Source organism: Salvelinus namaycush, chromosome 32 (assembly GCF_016432855.1).
Source record: "Salvelinus namaycush isolate Seneca chromosome 32, SaNama_1.0, whole genome shotgun sequence".
Taxonomy (NCBI): domain Eukaryota; kingdom Metazoa; phylum Chordata; class Actinopteri; order Salmoniformes; family Salmonidae; genus Salvelinus; species Salvelinus namaycush.
In genome coordinates, this window is record NC_052338.1 from 13,693,320 (window position 1) to 13,710,758 (window position 17,439).

General features: G+C 43.4%; 1 protein-coding gene across 1 annotated transcript; it reads left to right on the forward strand.

Annotated features, from left to right (window-relative positions):
* Positions 1 to 3,401: 3,401 nt before the first annotated feature.
* Positions 3,402 to 17,050, forward strand: LOC120026842 (dysbindin-like). Its single transcript, XM_038971552.1, has 4 exons — positions 3,402 to 3,444; positions 4,280 to 4,483; positions 6,524 to 6,664; positions 16,842 to 17,050. Exons 1-4 carry the CDS (start codon positions 3,402 to 3,404, stop codon positions 17,048 to 17,050), a joined length of 597 nt encoding a protein of 198 aa, XP_038827480.1.
* Positions 17,051 to 17,439: the final 389 nt, after the last annotated feature.

Here is a 17,439-nt window from a genome sequence, read left to right on the forward strand (position 1 = left end):
CCACGCTCAAGGTCCTAAATGATGTCATTATCGCCATCGATAAAAGACAATACTGTGCAGCCGTCTTCATCGACTTGGCCAAGGCTTTCGACTTTGTCAATCACAGCATTCTTATCGGCAGACTCAACAGCCTTGGTTTCTCAAATGACTGCCTCGCCTGGTTCACCAACTACTTCTCCGATAGAGTTCAGTGTGTCAAAACAGAGGGCCTGTTGTCTGGACCTCTGGCAGTCTCTATGGGGGTGCCACAGGGTTCAATTCTCGGGCCGACTCTTTTCTCTGTATACATCAATGATGTCGCTCGTGCTGCTGGTGATTCTCTGATCCACCTCTACGCAGACAACACCATTCTGTATACTTCTGGCCCTTCTTTGGACACTGTGTTAACTAACCTCCAGACGTGCTTCAATGCCATACAGCTCTCCTTCCGTGGCCTCCAACTGCTCTTAAATGCAAGTAAAACTAAATGCATGCTCTTCAACCGATCGCTGCCCACACCCGCCCGCCCATCTAGCATCACTACTCTGGACGGTTCTGACTTAGAATATGTGGACAACTACAAATATCTAGGTGTCTGGTTAGATTGTAAACTCTCCTTCCAGACTTACATTAAGCATCTCCAATCCAACATTAAATCTAGAATCGGCTTCCTATTTCGCAACAAAGCATCCTTCACTCATGCTGCTAAACATACCCTCGTAAAATGGACTATCCTACCGATCCTTGACTTCGGCGATGCCATATTCCTCAAATAACATCCCAACTAAAAAAAAATTGTAAGTTGTTAAATATGCAATTTAAAAGAGAGGCCGTCATCAATTAACATTCCTAGATATTTATATGAGGTTACAGTCTCAATCTCATTGCCCTGACAGGTAGTAATATGTGAAAGGTTCAGAGGTCTATTTCTTGTTTTAGAAAACACCATTCGTTTAGTTTTGTCACTATTGAGGATAAGCTTCTATTGACACAAGGTATGTTGAACAGTATAAAAAGCGGTTTGCAAGTTCTGGAAAGCTTGTGAGGGACGAGGCACAACAATAAATAACAGTATCATCAACATAAAAGTGAGTTGCGCATTTTGCACATTTTTGTCTAAATTATTTATATAAATAGTGAATAAGAGGGGACCAAGTACAGAACCCTGGGGCACACCATTACAGACAGACAATTTAACAGACATCAGCCCATCAAATTGAATGCACTGAGTTCTATCACACAGATCATTAGCAAACCATGCAACTGCATGCTCTGAAGGACCTATGCTCGACAATCTCTGCCTCAGTATAGCATGATCAACTGTATCAAAAGCCTTAGAGAGATCAATAAAAAGTGTTTGTTGTCAAGGGCTTCAGTGATATCATTTAAAACCTTCATGGCTGCTGTAATTGTGATCCGCTTTTTCCTTTTATGTAATTGGTTCAGCTATGAAATCAGCTGCCTGTTTTAGAAAGCAGGGCTAAAGATGATCAGGACCTGCAGGCTTTCTCTGATCTAAGGATTTCAGGGCTTTATGTACCTCCTGCAATGAGAATGGCAAAAAGCAAAAAGTTTGACCAGCTCTCACTGGTTCATCCACACAGGGTTGTACAGAGACAGAGGATACTGAATCAAACAGCCTACCAGATGATACAAAGTGCTCATTGAAACAATTCAGCATTTCAGTTTTGTCCTATACAGCAAGTCCTTCAATACACATGACGGTAATTCATTAACATTACTGTTACCAGACATGACATAAACTTAATAGCCTTCCAAAACTTTCTAGGGTCATTCAGGTTATCAGTGGTAACAGACATAAAATATTCAGACTTGACCTGCCTGAGAAGAAAATAACACTTGTTTCGTAGTTGCCTAAAAAGAAGCCAATCAGCATCAGGACATGATTTCCTTGCTTTAGCCCAGGCTAGATTACGTTTGCAGATTACACTGCTACAACTGTCAAGAATGTGACGTTTGTCAGGCCTGTAGTTTTTTCTTTGAGTGGAAATCTGCCTTTTAAATGTATGAGGATGCCTTGCATCATGCTGAATAATTATATATTTTTAATCCAATAATAGACAATCGTTTGAGCTGATGCGTTTCAGAAGAATAAAGGAGGGAAACTGTCAGCATTGTCCTGTATTGTGAGTAATGTGTCCTCGTAAATGATATTTATTGCTAATCTGTTGCCTCTGTTGTGGGATGTGCTTGCATTAGCCTTCTTTCCACTAGTGGTCTAGACGAGGCAGCTCGACTGTGTAGTCGCAACATTCTAAATGCAGCGCTGCAATCTGATAATGATGTCCAGCTAAATAGGGGCCCAACCAAAACCCTCTCACAGAATGCTAATATACTTTTACTGCTTACATGCTTCACCAGTGCACCTTGGTCATCCATTTTCATTACAACCCATTAAGAGTTATTATGCAGTAATAGTAGTACATACACCTCTCTTTATTGGTTAGGGTGGAAGATGTTTGGAGGTAATACTAATGTCTATAAATACAGATTTTTCCATCAGTCAACATACAAATATCTTATTTGACAGCATATACGGTGACTAACATGATTCAATTATCTTGGCACAGTGCACATGACTCATTTCATATTTATAACATGCGTGCAGTTTTATTATGTCAAGATGAGTAGAGACACAATCTACAAGGGCAGAATATCATTATTTCTCAGGGTTAACAAAGTCGGAGCCAACGAACCACGGTAATGAATCACACTGGAGTCCCTTAGGACACTCACTACCTTTAATTAATCCTCAAACAAAACACGACCCACACATGTATGCACTTAAACACACACACACACACACACACACACACACACACACACACACACACACACACACACACACACACACACACACACACACACACACACACACACACACACACACACACACACACGCACACACTTCTGAAAAGAGTGGAAGGAACACAACAGACTCGGCAGCACACATACAACGAGAAAGAGTGGAAAGGCAAGAGAGTGATGGAGAGAAAGAGGGGTAGCTAAAGAAAGAAAGGGGGAGAGACTGGGGATAGCTGCTGATAATTGGGACGTCAACTGCACACTCTCTCTTTCTTTCTCCTTCTCTATCTATCCCAGTCTCCCTCTTCCTTTCTCTGTCTCTCTCTCCCTTTCGTGTCTTATATAACGGTCTTTCCCTGTCTGGGATAAACAGTCAGCTGAAGTGACACTGTGTCATCTAAACCTGCACGCTCTGTCATCGTCCAGACAGACAGAGATGGTCAGCTGCTGCTCTGTCATCGTCCAGACAGACAGAGATGGTCAGCTGCTGCTCTGTCATCGTCCAGACAGACAGAGATGGTCAGCTGCTGCTCTGTCATCGTCCAGACAGACAGAGATGGTCAGCTGCTGCTCTGTCATCGTCCAGACAGACGGAGATGGTCAGCTGCTGCTCTGTCATCGTCCAGACAGACAGAGATGGTCAGTTGCTGCTCTGTCATCGCCCAGACAGACAGAGATGGTCAGTTGTTGCTCTGTCATCATCCAGACAGACAGATATGGTCAGTTGCTGCTCTGTCATTGCCCAGACAGACAGATATGGTCAGTTGTTGCTCTGTCATCACCCAGACAGACAGAGATGGTCAGTTGCTGCTCTGTCAACGCCCAGACAGACAGAGATGGTCAGTTGTTTCTCTGTCATCACCCAGACAGACAGAGATGGTCAGTTGCTGCTCTGTCATCGCCCAGTCAGACAGAGATGGTCAGTTGCTACCCAAAGGCCCAAGCTCTAGGGCAACTGACATCTAACTAGTGTATATGGGATGCTGTACACACACATGTAATCCACGCTAGTAACCATTCATTGTAATTTGAGTGCAGTCAAAACGTGATTTCCTGTGTTTTATATATATTTCCACATTATGAGGTTGGAATACTGTGAAATTGTGAAATTTATTTTAGTGTAAGAGCTGTTTGAAAAGACTGCCTAAAATTTCATCCTGTTTTGGGGGAACGGAGTTTTGGCCTGCCTGGTGACTAGACCAATAAGAAAGAGAGTTCCTAACCTTTCTGCCAATAACAGCTAGTTTTCACTTTTCCCCTCCCCACTCAGACCAGTCCCGGAAAGTCCTAGCAAAATTCTTGCTTTAGAAACTGCTTGTTGCTAAGAAGCTATTTTTGTTTCTTTTTGACCATTTTAATTTAAAACAAATACAGTAAGATACTAAATTTTTACTCAAAAATGATTTACTATTGAAATAAAAACGTCTGCAATGGACCTTTAAATGAAAAATGTAAATATCTCGGCTCTGTGTAGCAAAGAAGGTGCCACCCGAGGTGAAGGAGGCGGAGCCTGCCCAGGTGAAGCCAAAGGAGGTGGAGCCTGGCCAGATGAAGCTAAAGGAGGCGGAGCTTGCCCAGGTGAAGATGAAGGAGAGGCAGAAGTTCTTTGAAGAGGCATTCCAGCAAGACATGGATCAGTACCTGTCCACCGGCTACCTGCAGATCAGTGAGAGGAGAGGTGAGAGCCCCACATTAACCATAACGCCTTATCATCTTCAATGGAGAAGTACGGTCCCAGTGACAGATGGGTTGTGTGTATGTACTGGCGCATTTCCAATGAGGATTTACCCCAGTGTTTTACCCAAAAGGCTCAGACATGATTTTTTTTGTCTTACTGGGCCATGGCTCCAGCGGACCTACGGACCTGCACCTTCTCACAAAGCAACATATTTGAATGATGCAAAGGTTGTTGATTCTACGTACCAGAAGTCTTTAGTATCACACTCCTGATGGAAACACAATGACAGCTCACATTAACATAAAACACTGGCGACCCACTGGTGTGGGGGTAAGTCTCATTGGAAAAGCACCCTTTGTGTGTGTATGTGTGCGTGGGTGCGTGCGTGCATGTGTGTGTGGGGCTGGGTGATAACAGTTCAAATCAAATCAAACTTTATTTGTCACTTGCGCCGAATACAACAGGTGTAGACTTTACCGTGAAATGCTTACTTTCAAGCCCTTAACCAACAGTGCAGTTCAAGAAAGAGTTAAGAAAATATTTACCAAATACATTAAAGTAAAAATTATTAAAAAGTAACACAATAAAATAACAATAACGAGGCTATATACAGGGGCTACCGGTACCGAGTCAATGTGCGAGGGTACAGGTTAGTCAAGGTAAAGTGTACATGTACAGTAGGTTGGGCTGAAGTGACTGTACATAGATAATAAACAGTGAGTAGCAGCAGTGTAATAACAAATGGAAGGGGATGTCAATGTAAATAGTTCGGGTGGCCATTTGATTAATTGTTCAGCAGTCTTATGGCTTGGGGGTAGAAGCTGGAGCCTTTTGGACCTAGACTTGACACTCCGGTACCGCTTGCCAAGCGGTAGCAGAGAGAACAGTACAGTGGGGCAAAAAAGTATTTAGTCAGCCACCAATTGTGCAAGTTTTCCCACTTAAAAAGATGAGAGAGGCCTGTAATTTTCATCATAGGTACACTTCAACTATGAGAGACAAAATGAGAAAAAAAATCCAGAAAATCACATTGTAGGAATTTTTATGAATTTATTTGCAAATTATGGTGGAAAATAAGTATTTGGTCAATAACAAAAGTTTATCTCAATACTTTGTTATATACCCTTTGTTGGCAATGACAGAGGTCAAACGTTTTCTGTAAGTCTTCACAAGGTTTTCACACACTGTTGCTGGTATTTTGGCCCATTCCTCCATGCAGATCTCCTCTAGAGCAGTGATGTTTTGGGGCTGTTGCTGGGCAACACGGACTTATTGCCAACAAAGGGTATATAACAAAGTATTGAGATAAACTTTTGTTATTGACCAAATACTTATTTTCCACCATAATTTGCAAATAAATTCATGTGATTTTCTGGATTTTTTTTTCTCATTTTGTCTGTCATAGTTGAAGTGTACCTATGATGAAAATGACAGGCCTCTCTCATCTTTTTAAGTGGGAGAACTTGCACAATTGGTGGCTGACTAAATACTTTTTTGCCCCACTGTATATGACTTTGGTGACAATTTGACAGTTCCCTCTCTCTCTTTACTCTGCACACCCTGCTGCCCTGCCCTGCTCTCCTCGTATCCTTGAGGTACGCCATCTCAGCTGTCAATCATACCTCACTGTGCACTGTGTGTTTGTGACGCATGCAACACGTGATCTTAACACCGGTATTACAACAGATACTGTTCCTGCAAGGTGATGAATCCAGGACATGTATAGAACCTGGATAGAACCTTACAGACACCAGCCTGGAATCATTTCAGACAGGATAGAACCCTACACTCCAGCCTGGAATCAATTTAGACAGGATAGAACCCTGCAGACTAGCTAGCTAGCATGCAAGATTTTGTTGTGGATTCCAAGATTACCCAGTTTTAGCCAAGAGCAGTTCGATGGTTTTGGCAAGGTTATTTCTTCCTTAGTGTGTTTGAGAGTTTTACAACATAAAAAGGCTCTTCCTGGACTCAGCCCCTTGCCGTTGCATTCTTGGTTTTGTATGCGTTGGTGACTAACACCTGTGTTTTGCTGCTCAGGGCCTTGCTGCTTAGGAAGCTTTTCGTCCATGGAGGTGAACGTGGACATGCTGGAGCAGATGGACCTGTCTGACCATGAGAGCCTTGACGTCTTCCTCCTCTCTGGGGGAGAGGACAACAACGCTGCCTCCCCCATGCTAGGTATGACACACAGACCAAGACACACACTCAAACAGACATGCACAGTCGGACCATCAAATAATTAGGATATACAGTCGTGGCCAAAAGGTTTAAGAATGACACAAATATTAATTTCCACAAAGTTTGCTGCTTCTGTGTCTTTAGATATTTTTTGTCAGATATTACTATGGAATACTGAAGTATAATTACAAGCATTTCATAAGTGTCAAATACTTTTATTGACAATTACATGAAGTTAATGCAAAGAGTCAATATTTGCAGTGTTGACCCTTCTTTTTCAAGACCTCTGCAATCCGCCCTGGCATGCTGTCAATTAACTTCTGGGCCACATCCTGACTGATGGCAGCCCATTATTGCATAATCAATGCTTGGAGTTTGTCAGAATTTGTGGGTTTTTGTTTGTCCACCCGCCTCTTGAGGATTGACCACAAGTTCTCAATGGGATTAAGGTATGGGGAGTTTCCTGGCTATGGGGAGTTTCCTGGCTATGGACCCAAAATATCGATGTTTTGTTCCCCGAGCCACTTAGTTATGACTTTTGCCTCATGGCAAGGTGCTCCATCATGCTGGAAAAGGCATTGTTAGTCACAAAACTGTTCCTGGATGGTTGGGAGAAGTTGCTCTAGGACGATGTGTTGGTACCATTCTTTATTCATGGCTGTGTTCTTAGGCAAAATTGTGAGTGAGCCCACTCTCTTGGCTGAGAAGCAACCCCACACATGAATGGTCTCAGGATGCTTTACTGTTGGCATGACACAGGACTGATGGTAGCGCTCACCTTGTCTTCTCCGGACAAGCTTTTTTCCGGATGCCCCAAACAATCGGAAAGGGGATTCATCAGAGAAAATGACTTTACCCCAGTCCTCAGCAGTCCAATCTCTGTACATTTTGCAGAATATCAGTCTGTCCCTGATGTTTTTCCTGGAGAGAAGTGGCTTCTTTGCTGCCCTTCTTTACACCAGGCCATCCTCCAAAAGTCTTCGCCTCACTGTGCGTGCAGATGCACTCACACTTGCCTGCTGCCATTCCTGAGCAAGCTCTGTACTGGTGGTGCCCCGATCCCACAGCTGAATCAACTTTAGGAGATGGTCCTGGCACTTGCTGGACTTTCTTGGGCACCCTGAAGCCTTCTTCACAACAGTTGAACCGCTCTCCTTGAAGTTTTTGATTTTCCGATAAATGGTTGATTTAGGTGCAATCTTACTGGCAGCAATATCCTTGCCTGTGAAGCCCTTTTTGTGCAAAGCAATGATGACGGCATGTGTTTCCTTGCAGGTAACCATGGTTGGCAGAGGAAGAACAATGATTCCAAGCACCACCCTCATTTTGAAGCTTCCAGTCTGTTATTCGAACTCAATCAGCATGACAGAGTGATCTCCAGCCTTGTCCTCGTCAACACTCACACCTGTGTTAGCGAGAGAATCACTGACATGATGTCAGCTGGTCCTTTTGTGGCAGGGCTGAAATGCAGTGGAAATGTTTTTGGGGGATTCAGTTAATTTGCATGGCGAAGAGGGACTTTGCAATTAATTGCAATTCATCTGATCACTCTTCATAACATTCTGGAGTATATGCAAATTGCCATCATACAAACTGAGGCAGCAGACTTTGTGAAAATTAATATTGGTGTCATTCTCAAAACTTTTGGCCACAACCTTACATTACTCTTACAGAATTTCCACCTGGGTGAGGATATTGGAAATGTTATCAAAATCTATTGGATGACAACTTGTTTTTAACTAGGACAGAATCATTTATAAGATACTTTTTCAGACATAATATAGTTACAGCAGATACCCTTATTGTATGGGACACTTTTAAATGTGCCTTTAGGGGCCATGCAATTCAAATCAAATCAAATGTTATTGGTCAAATACACATGGTTAGCAGATGTTAATGCGAGTGTAGCAAAATGCTTGTGCTTCTAGTTCCGACAGTGCAGTAATATCTAACAAGTAATCTAACAATTCCACAACAACTACCTTATACACACAAATGTAAAGGGATGGAATAATAATATGTACATATAAATATATGGATGAGCGATGGCCGAGTGGCATAGGCAAGATGCAATATATAGTATAAAATACAGTATATACATATGAGATGAGTAATGCAAGATATGTAAACATTATTAAAGTGACTAGTGTTCCATTTATTAAAGTGGCCAATGATTTGAGTCTGTATGTAGGCAGCAGCCTCTGTGTTAGTGATGGCTTTTTAACAGTCTGATGGTCTTGAGATAGAAGCAGTTTTTCAGTCTCTCGGTCCTAGCTTTGATGCACCTGTACTGACCTCGCCTTTTGGATGATAGAGGGGTGAACAGGCAGTGGCTCGGGTGGTTCTTGATATTTTTGGCCTTCCTGTGACATTGGGTGCTGTAGGTGTCCTGGAGGACAGGTAGTTTGCAACCGGTGATGCCTTGTGCAGACCACACCACCCTCTGGAGAGCCTTGCAGTTGATGGCGGTGCAGTTGCCGTACCAGGTGATGATACAGCCCGACAGGATGCTATCAATTGTGCATCTGTAAAAGTTTGTGAGGGTTTTAGGTGACAAGCCAAATTTCTTCAGCCTCCTGAGGTTGAAGAGGCGCCAAGGTGGACCAATTCAGTTTGTTCGTGATGTGTACGCCGAGGAGGTTAAACCTTTCCACCTTCTCCACCACTGTCCCGTCGATGTGGATAGGGGGGTGCTCCCTCTGCTGTTTCCTGAAGTCCATGATCATCTCCTTTGTTTTGTTGACGTTGGGTGAGAGGTTGTTTTCCCGACACCACACTCCGAGGGCCCTCACCTCCTCCCTGTAGGCTGTCTCGTCATTGTTGGTTATCAAGCTCACTAGTGTTGTGTCGTCTGCAAACTTGATGATTAAGTTCGAGGTGTGCATGGCCATGCACTCATGGGTGAACAGGGAGTACAGGAGAGGGCTGAGCAAGCACCCATGTGGGGCTCCGGTGTTGAGGATCAGCGAAGTGGAGATGTTGTTTTCTACCTTCACCACCTGGGGGCGGCCTTTCAGAAAGTCCAGGACCCAGTTGCACAGGGCGGGGTCGAGACCCAGAGCCTTAATTTTAATGAGCTTGGAGGGTACTATGGTGTTGAATGCTGAGCTGTAGTCAATGAACAGCATTCTTACATACGTAGGTAACGTAGGTATTCCTCTTGTCCAGATGGGATAGGGCAGTGTGCAGTGTGATGGCGATTGCATCGTCTGTGGACCTGTTGGGATTGTATGCAAACTCAAGTGGGTCTAGCGTGGCAGGTAAGGTGGAGGTGATATGATCCTTGACTAGTCTCTCAAAGCACTTTATGATGACAGAAGTGGACGCTATGGGGTGATAGTCATTTAATAGTTCAGTTATCTTTGCCTTATTTGGTACAAGAACAATGGTGGCCATCTTAAAGCACGTGGGGACAGCAGACTGGGATACTCATCTTTCAAATTTAGGTCAAAATAATTAATATTTTCCCCCCAACACTGTCTTAGCAGAGAGGCCACCACCCCCCACCCAGAAGCAAGACACTTAAACACTTTGAGGACAGCAGCTCACAGGCCACATAAGGGCCAGAATAGGAGCTAAGACACTGAACAGACCGAAACCCTGAGAGGATGGGAGCTAAGACACTGAACAGACCGAAACCCTGAGAGGATGGGAGCTAAGACACTGAACAGACCAAAACTCTGAGCGGAATATATGCTATGCACTGGATGCATGGAGGAAGAGATGCGTAATTTATGTTTCCTGTATTTTCATCCTTTTCTGTAAAGAAATAACTCCATGTTGAACACTGTGGTTACAGTATTATTCCCCCCAAAATAAACATTTCACCCTGAAATTAGTCACCCATGATTCACCAAACAATATTTTGAAAGAGGAAGCAAATTCTTTAAGCACATGTTTTCGTTTCAGTCTTCTCCATCTCCACTAACCGAAGATAATTGTAAGGATTAAAAAAATTATAATAATGTAAAATTAAAAGCTGTACAGAAAGATTCATATGAATGGCAAATTACAGAAGAAGAACTCCTTGATGCAATTAAATCCTTTAAGTCCAGGAAAACTCCAGGGCTGGATGGCGTACCAGTTGAGGTATACCAAACCTTTTTAGATGTACTCAGAGGACCGTTATTAGCATGTTTTAACCACTCCTATAAAATGGTAGATTATTAAATACTCATTATTACTGAAAGAGGACCCAAGTGATAAATATAAAGATTCAGTCCATTAAAAAAAATGAAGGCTCCTTACACATCAGTGTTGTGATAGAAACATTTTTGCAAAATGCATAGCACATAGAATTAAAAAGGTAATGTCAGATATTATTCATCCTAATCAGACAGGGTTTTTACATGGACGATATATTGAAGATAATTCCGTATAAGACTGGAAGTACTGGAAACAATAGAACACTATGAAAAATCTGGGAAACCAGGCCTGGTATTCATAGCTGACTTTGAAAAGGATTTTAATAAAGTACGACTGGAATTGATATATAAAAGACTGGAATATATGCATTTAGGAGAATCTTGTTTACAATAAAGTTATGTATAGTAACCCTAGGTGTTAAATAGTAAATAATGGCTACTTCTCAGAAAGTATTAAACTGTCAAGAGGAGTAAAGGTTGTCAACTATTGGCATATCTATTTATTATGGCCATCGAAATGTTACCTATTAAAATCAGACAATAATATCAAGGGGCTAGAAATCCATGGCTTAAAAACGAAGGTGTCATTGTATACTGATGATTCATGTTTTCTTTTAAATCCACAATTTGGATCCCTCCACAGCCTCATATAAGATCTAGATATTTTTTCTAACCTCTCAGGATTACAACCAAAGTGTGCTATATTACATATTGGATAACTAAAAAAGACAACTTTTACATTACCGTGTAGTTTACCAATACAATGGTCTGACTTGGAAGTGGACATACTCAGTATTTATATCCCGAAAGAAAGAATGGATCTCACTACAATATATTGTTTATAGAAAGTTAGCAAAAATAGATAAGATCGTGCTACCATGGAAAGGAAAAGACCTGTCTATTTGTGGAAAAATCACCCTGATTGACTCTTTAGTCATATCCCAGTTTACCTATTTTCTTAAGGCCTAGCCTACACCTAGCTACTTGTTTTTTTAAATTATATGAGCAAAAAATATTCAATTTTATTTGGAACGGCAAGCCAGACAAAATTAAACGGGCCTATTTATATAATGAATATGAATTTGGAGGGCAGAAATGATTAAAAATGAAAGCATTAGACTTGTCACTGGCTTCAGTCATACAAAAGTTACACTTAAATCCAACTGGTTCTCTAGCAGATTAGTCAAAATTGCCTTATTTAAGAATAGCCTTTTTCCCTTTTTTCAGATTACAACCTCTCACTTTCGGTTATTTGAAAATGAAATAATCTAAAAAATATCGCTATAAAGTTGCTTGCAATGTCAGTTTAATCCACCAGAAAAGACAGAACAAATGTTACTGTCACGCCCTGACCTTAGAGAGCCGTTTTATTTCTCTATTTGGTGAGGTCAGGGTGTGATGTGGGGTGGGCATTCTATGTTTTGTATTTCTTTGGTTTTGGCCGAGTGTGATTCCCAATCAGAGGCAGCTGTCTATCGTTGTCTCTGATTGGGAATCATACTTTGGTAGCCTGTTTTCCCACCTATGTTGTGGGATCTTGTTTTTTGTTAGCTCTGTGAAGCCTGCAGAACGTGACGTTCATTATTCCTTTTGTTGTTTTTGTTTGGTGTTCTGAGTAATTAAAGAATCATGAACACCTACCACGCTGCACCTTGGTCCACTTCTTCAGACGGACGTTACAGAAGATCCCACCACAAAAAGACCAAGCAGCGTTTTCTGGAGGAGTGGACATGGGAGGAGATACTGGAGGGCAAGGGACCCTGTGCGCAGGCTGGAGAATATCGCCATCCTAAGGAGGAGATGGAAGCAGCTAAAGCGGAACGGTGAAGATACGAGGAGTTGGCACGACGAAGCATGCACGAGAGGCAGCCCCCAAAAATGTTTTGGGGGGGTGGCACACGGGGAGATTGGCGGAGTCAGGATATAGACCTGAGCCAACTCCCCGTGCTTACCGCAGGGAGCGAGTGACCGGGCAGGCACCGTGTTATGCGGTAAAGCGTACGGTGTCGCCAGGGCGCGTGCACAGCCCGGTGCGCTCGGAGCCAGCTCTCCGCAAGTGCCACGTTAGAGTGGGCATCCAGCCAGAGCGGATTGTGCCAGCTCAGCGCTCTTGGTCTCCGGTGCGCCGTTTCGGCCCAGGGTATCCTGCGCCGGCTCTGCGCACTGTGTCTCCGGTGTGCTGTGACAGCTCAGTGTGTCCTGTGCCTGCGCTCCGCACGTGCCGGGCTAAAGTGGGCATTCAGCCACGAGGAGCGGTGCAAGTTCTAAGCACCAGATCTCCAGTGCTCCCCCACAGCCCGGTTCAACCTGTGCCTGCGCTCTGGAGGTGCCGTGCTAAAGTGGGCATTCAGCCTGGAAGAGTGGTGCCAAGGATAAGCACCAGATCTCCAGTGCTCCGCCACAGCCCGGTTCATCCTGTGCCTGCTCCACGGGCCAGTCCGGGGCCTGCAGCGATGGTCTCCAGTCCGGAGCCTCCAGCAACGGTCCCCGGTCCGGAGCCTCCAGAGACGGTCCCCGGTCCGGGGCCTGCGGCGAGGGTCCCCGATCCGGGGCCTGCGGTGAGTGTCCTCAGTCCGGGGCCGGCGGCGAGGGTCCACGCACCGGAGGCGCCACCAAGGTGGGGGGAGCCAGAGGTGGAGCGGGGGCTACGCACCGAACCGGAGCCGCCGCCAAGGGTAGATGCCCACCCGGACCCTCCCCTATATGTTCAGGTTTGCGGCCGGGAGTCCGCACCTTTGGGGGGGGGGTACTGTCACGCCCTGACCTTAGAGCGCCGTTTTATTTCTCTATTTGGTGAGGTCAGGGTGTGATGTGGGGTGGGCATCACCAAAATCGGTTTAAAATAAACTGTGATAAATAAAAAAGTATACCAGTTTCATTTGAGGACCAACAAATGGACAGCTGTGCCATATAGATAGCAAAATCGTTGGGAAGAGATTTTCGATTTACCGATTCCATGGCACATGGTTTATGAACTGATACACAAAACAACACTGGATTTAAAACTTTCAATTTTTCAATTTAAATTATTATACAAAATCCTTGCAACCAATAGAATGTTATATATATGGGGAATACAACCATCCCAGCTCTGCAGATTTGGCTGCGAAGAGACAGAATTATTAGATCATTTGTTTTGGTACTGTCCATATGTAGCTTGTTTTTTGCATATAGGTTCAGCACTTTTGTGAAACAGCACAGTTGAAAAATAAATGGCAAATAGAAATCAAAACTGGATGGTGTTCAGAGATAGATGGGAGGGGTTGAGTGGAGCTGGAGGGCGGGACAAAAAATAACAAGATAACTAATGTATCTTGTGTCCGTAAAACGTATATAGGTTCAGAACTTTTGTGAAACAGCACAGTTGAAAAATATAAGGCAAATATAAATCAAAACTGGATGGTCTTCAGAGATAGATGGGAGGGGTTGAGGGCAGCTGAAGGGTGGGACTAAAAACAAACTAAATCTATTGTAAAATATACTGTGTCTGTAAAATGTACATAGTATGTATGAGCTGGAAGTAGAAGCCTAAGTGTTGTTGTACATTAGTTTATTCCAATTAGGGGAGGGGTGGTAATGTTAGGGGAAAATAATAAAGGAACATATATTTTAAAAATATATATTTTATATACACTACCAGTAAAAAGTTTTAGAACACTTACTCATTCAAGGGGTTGTCTTTATTCTTACTATGTTCTACATTGTAGAATAATAGTGAAGACATCAAAACTATGAAATAACACATATGGAATCATGTAGTAACCAAAACAGTGTTAAACAAATCAAAATATATTTAGATTTTAGATTCTTCAAAGTAGCCACCCTTTCTTTGATGACAGCTTTGCCCACTCTTGGCATTCTCTCAACCAGCTTCACCTGGAATGCTTTTCCAACAGTCTTGAAGGAGTTCCCACATATGCTGAGCACTTGTTGACTGCTTTTCCTTCACTCCGCGGTCCGACTCATCCTAAACCATCTCAATTTGGTTGAGGTCGGGGGATTGTGGAGGCCAGGTCATCTGATGCAGCACTCCATCACTCTCTTTCTTGGTAAAATAGCCCTTACAGAGCCTGGAGTTGTGTTGGGTCATTGTCCTGTTGAAAAACAAATGATAGTCCCACTAAGCCCAAACCAGATGGGATGGAGTATCGCTGCAGAATGCTGTGTAGCCATGCTGGTTAAGTGTGCCTTGAATTCTAAATAAATCACTGACAATGTCACCAGCAAACCACCATCACACTTCGTCCTCCTCCACGCTTCATGGTGGGAACCACATATGCAGAGATAATCCGTTCACCTATTCTGTGTCTCACAAAGACACGGTGGTTGGAACCAAAAATCTCAAATTTGGACTCATCAGAGCAAAGGACAGATTTCCACAAGTCTAATGTCCTTTGCTCGTGTTTCTTGGTCCAAGCAAGTCTCTTCTTCTTATTGGTGTCCTTTAGTAGTGGTTTCTTTGCAGCAATTCAACCATGAAGGCCTGATTCACACTGTCTCCTCTGAACAGTTTATGTTGAGATGTGTCTGTTACTTGAGCTCTGTGAAGCATTTATTTGGGTGCAGTTAATTGCCGATTTCTGAGGCTAGTAACTCTAATGAACTTATCCTCTGCAGCAGAGGTAACTCTGGGTCTTCCTTTCCTGTGGCGGTCCTCATGAGAGCCAGTTTCATCATAGCGCTTGATGGTTTTGCGACTGCACTTGAAACTTTCTTCAAAAGTTCTTCAAATTCTCCGGATTGACTGACCTTTGTCTTAAAGTAATGACGGAGTATCGTTTCTCTTTGCTTATTTTAACTTATTTTAACTCATTTTAACTGTTTTAACTGCCATAATATGGACTTGGTCTTTACCAAATAAGTCTGTCTTCTGTGTACCAACCCTACCTTGTCACAACACAACTGATTAGCTTGAAAGCATTAAGAAGTAAAGAAATTCCACAAATTTACTTTTAACAAGGCACAACTGTTAATTGAAATGCATTCCAGGTGACTACCTCAAATCAAATCAAAGTTTATTTGTCACGTGCGCTGAATACAACAGGTGTAAACCTTACAGTGAAATGCTTACTTACAGGCTCTAACCAATAGTGCAAAAATGGTATTAGGTGAACAATAGGTAACTAAAAAAATAAAAACAACAGTAAAAAGACAGTGAAAAACAGTAGCGAGGCTACATACAGACACTGGTTAGTCAGGCTGATTGAGGTAGTATGTACATGAATGTATAGTTAAAGTGACTGTGCATATGATAAACAGAGTAGCAGCAGCGTAAAAGAGGGGATGGAGGCGGGGCGGGGCACACAATGCAAATAGTCCGGGTAGCCATTTGATTACCTGTTCAGGAGTCTTATGGCTTGGGGGTAAAAACTGTTGAGAAGCCTTTTTGTCTTAGACTTGGCACTCTGGTACCGCTTGCCATGCGGTAGTAGAGAGAACAGTCTATGACTGGGGAGGCTGGGGTCATTGACAATTTTTAGGGCCTTCCTCTGACACCGCCTGGTGTAGAGGTCCTGGATGGCAGGCAGCTTAGCCCCAGTGATGTACTGGGCCGTACGCACTACCCTCTGTAGTGCCTTGCGGTTGGAGGCTCATGAAGCTGGTTTGAGAGAATGCCAAGCATGTGCAAAGCTGCCATCAAGGCAAAGGGTGGCTACTTTGAAGAATCTCAAATATAAAATATATTTTGATTTGTTTAACACTTTTTTGTTTACATGATTCCATATGTTATTTCATAGTTTTGATGTCTTCACTACTATTCTACAATGTAGAAAATAGTAAAAATAAAGAAAAACCCTTGAATGAGTAAGTGTGTCCAAACTTTTGACTGGTACTGTATAATGGGGATTGGAAATTATGCAGACAATTACATTGATGGAAGCCACAACCAATCTGCAATATTAAATCTACACCCACCCCGATAATAAATGTAAATGTATTTTATAAACAGACATGCACAGTAAACAGCAACTTCCTAGTTTGATTGATTCCCTAGCACTGCATAAAACGTCTCTCCTCCGTATGTCTCTCAGGTCCAGATGTTGACTCATTAACCACAGAGATCACCCTGCAGGTTCCCACCCAGGCTGAGCTAGGAAACAAGCTGTCCTCCCTCTCCTCCACATGCACTGACAGCCAGGACACAGAGGCTGGGGACGATGACGAAGAGGATGAAGGGGGCAGGGAGGACAGCAGCCACCGTCCTGTTGGGGTGCAGAGGTTCCCCCCAACACTGTCCTAGCAGAGAGGCCACCACCCCCCACCCAGAAGCAAGACACTTAAACACTGAGGGCAGCAGCTCACAGGCCACATAAGGGCCAGAGTAGGAGCTAAGACACAGAACAGACCGAAACCCTGAGAGGATGGGAGCTAAGACACTGAACAGACCAAAACCCTGAGAGGATGGGAGCTAAGACACTGAACAGACTGAAACCCTGAGAAGATGGGAGCTAAGACACTGAACAGACCAAAACCCTTAGAGAATAGGAGCTAAGACACTGAACAGACCAAAACCCTGAGAGGATGGGAGCTAAGACACTGAACAGACTGAAACCCTGAGAGGATGGGAGTTAAGGCACTGAACAGACCGAAACCATGAGAGGATGGGAGCTAAGACACTGAACAGACTGA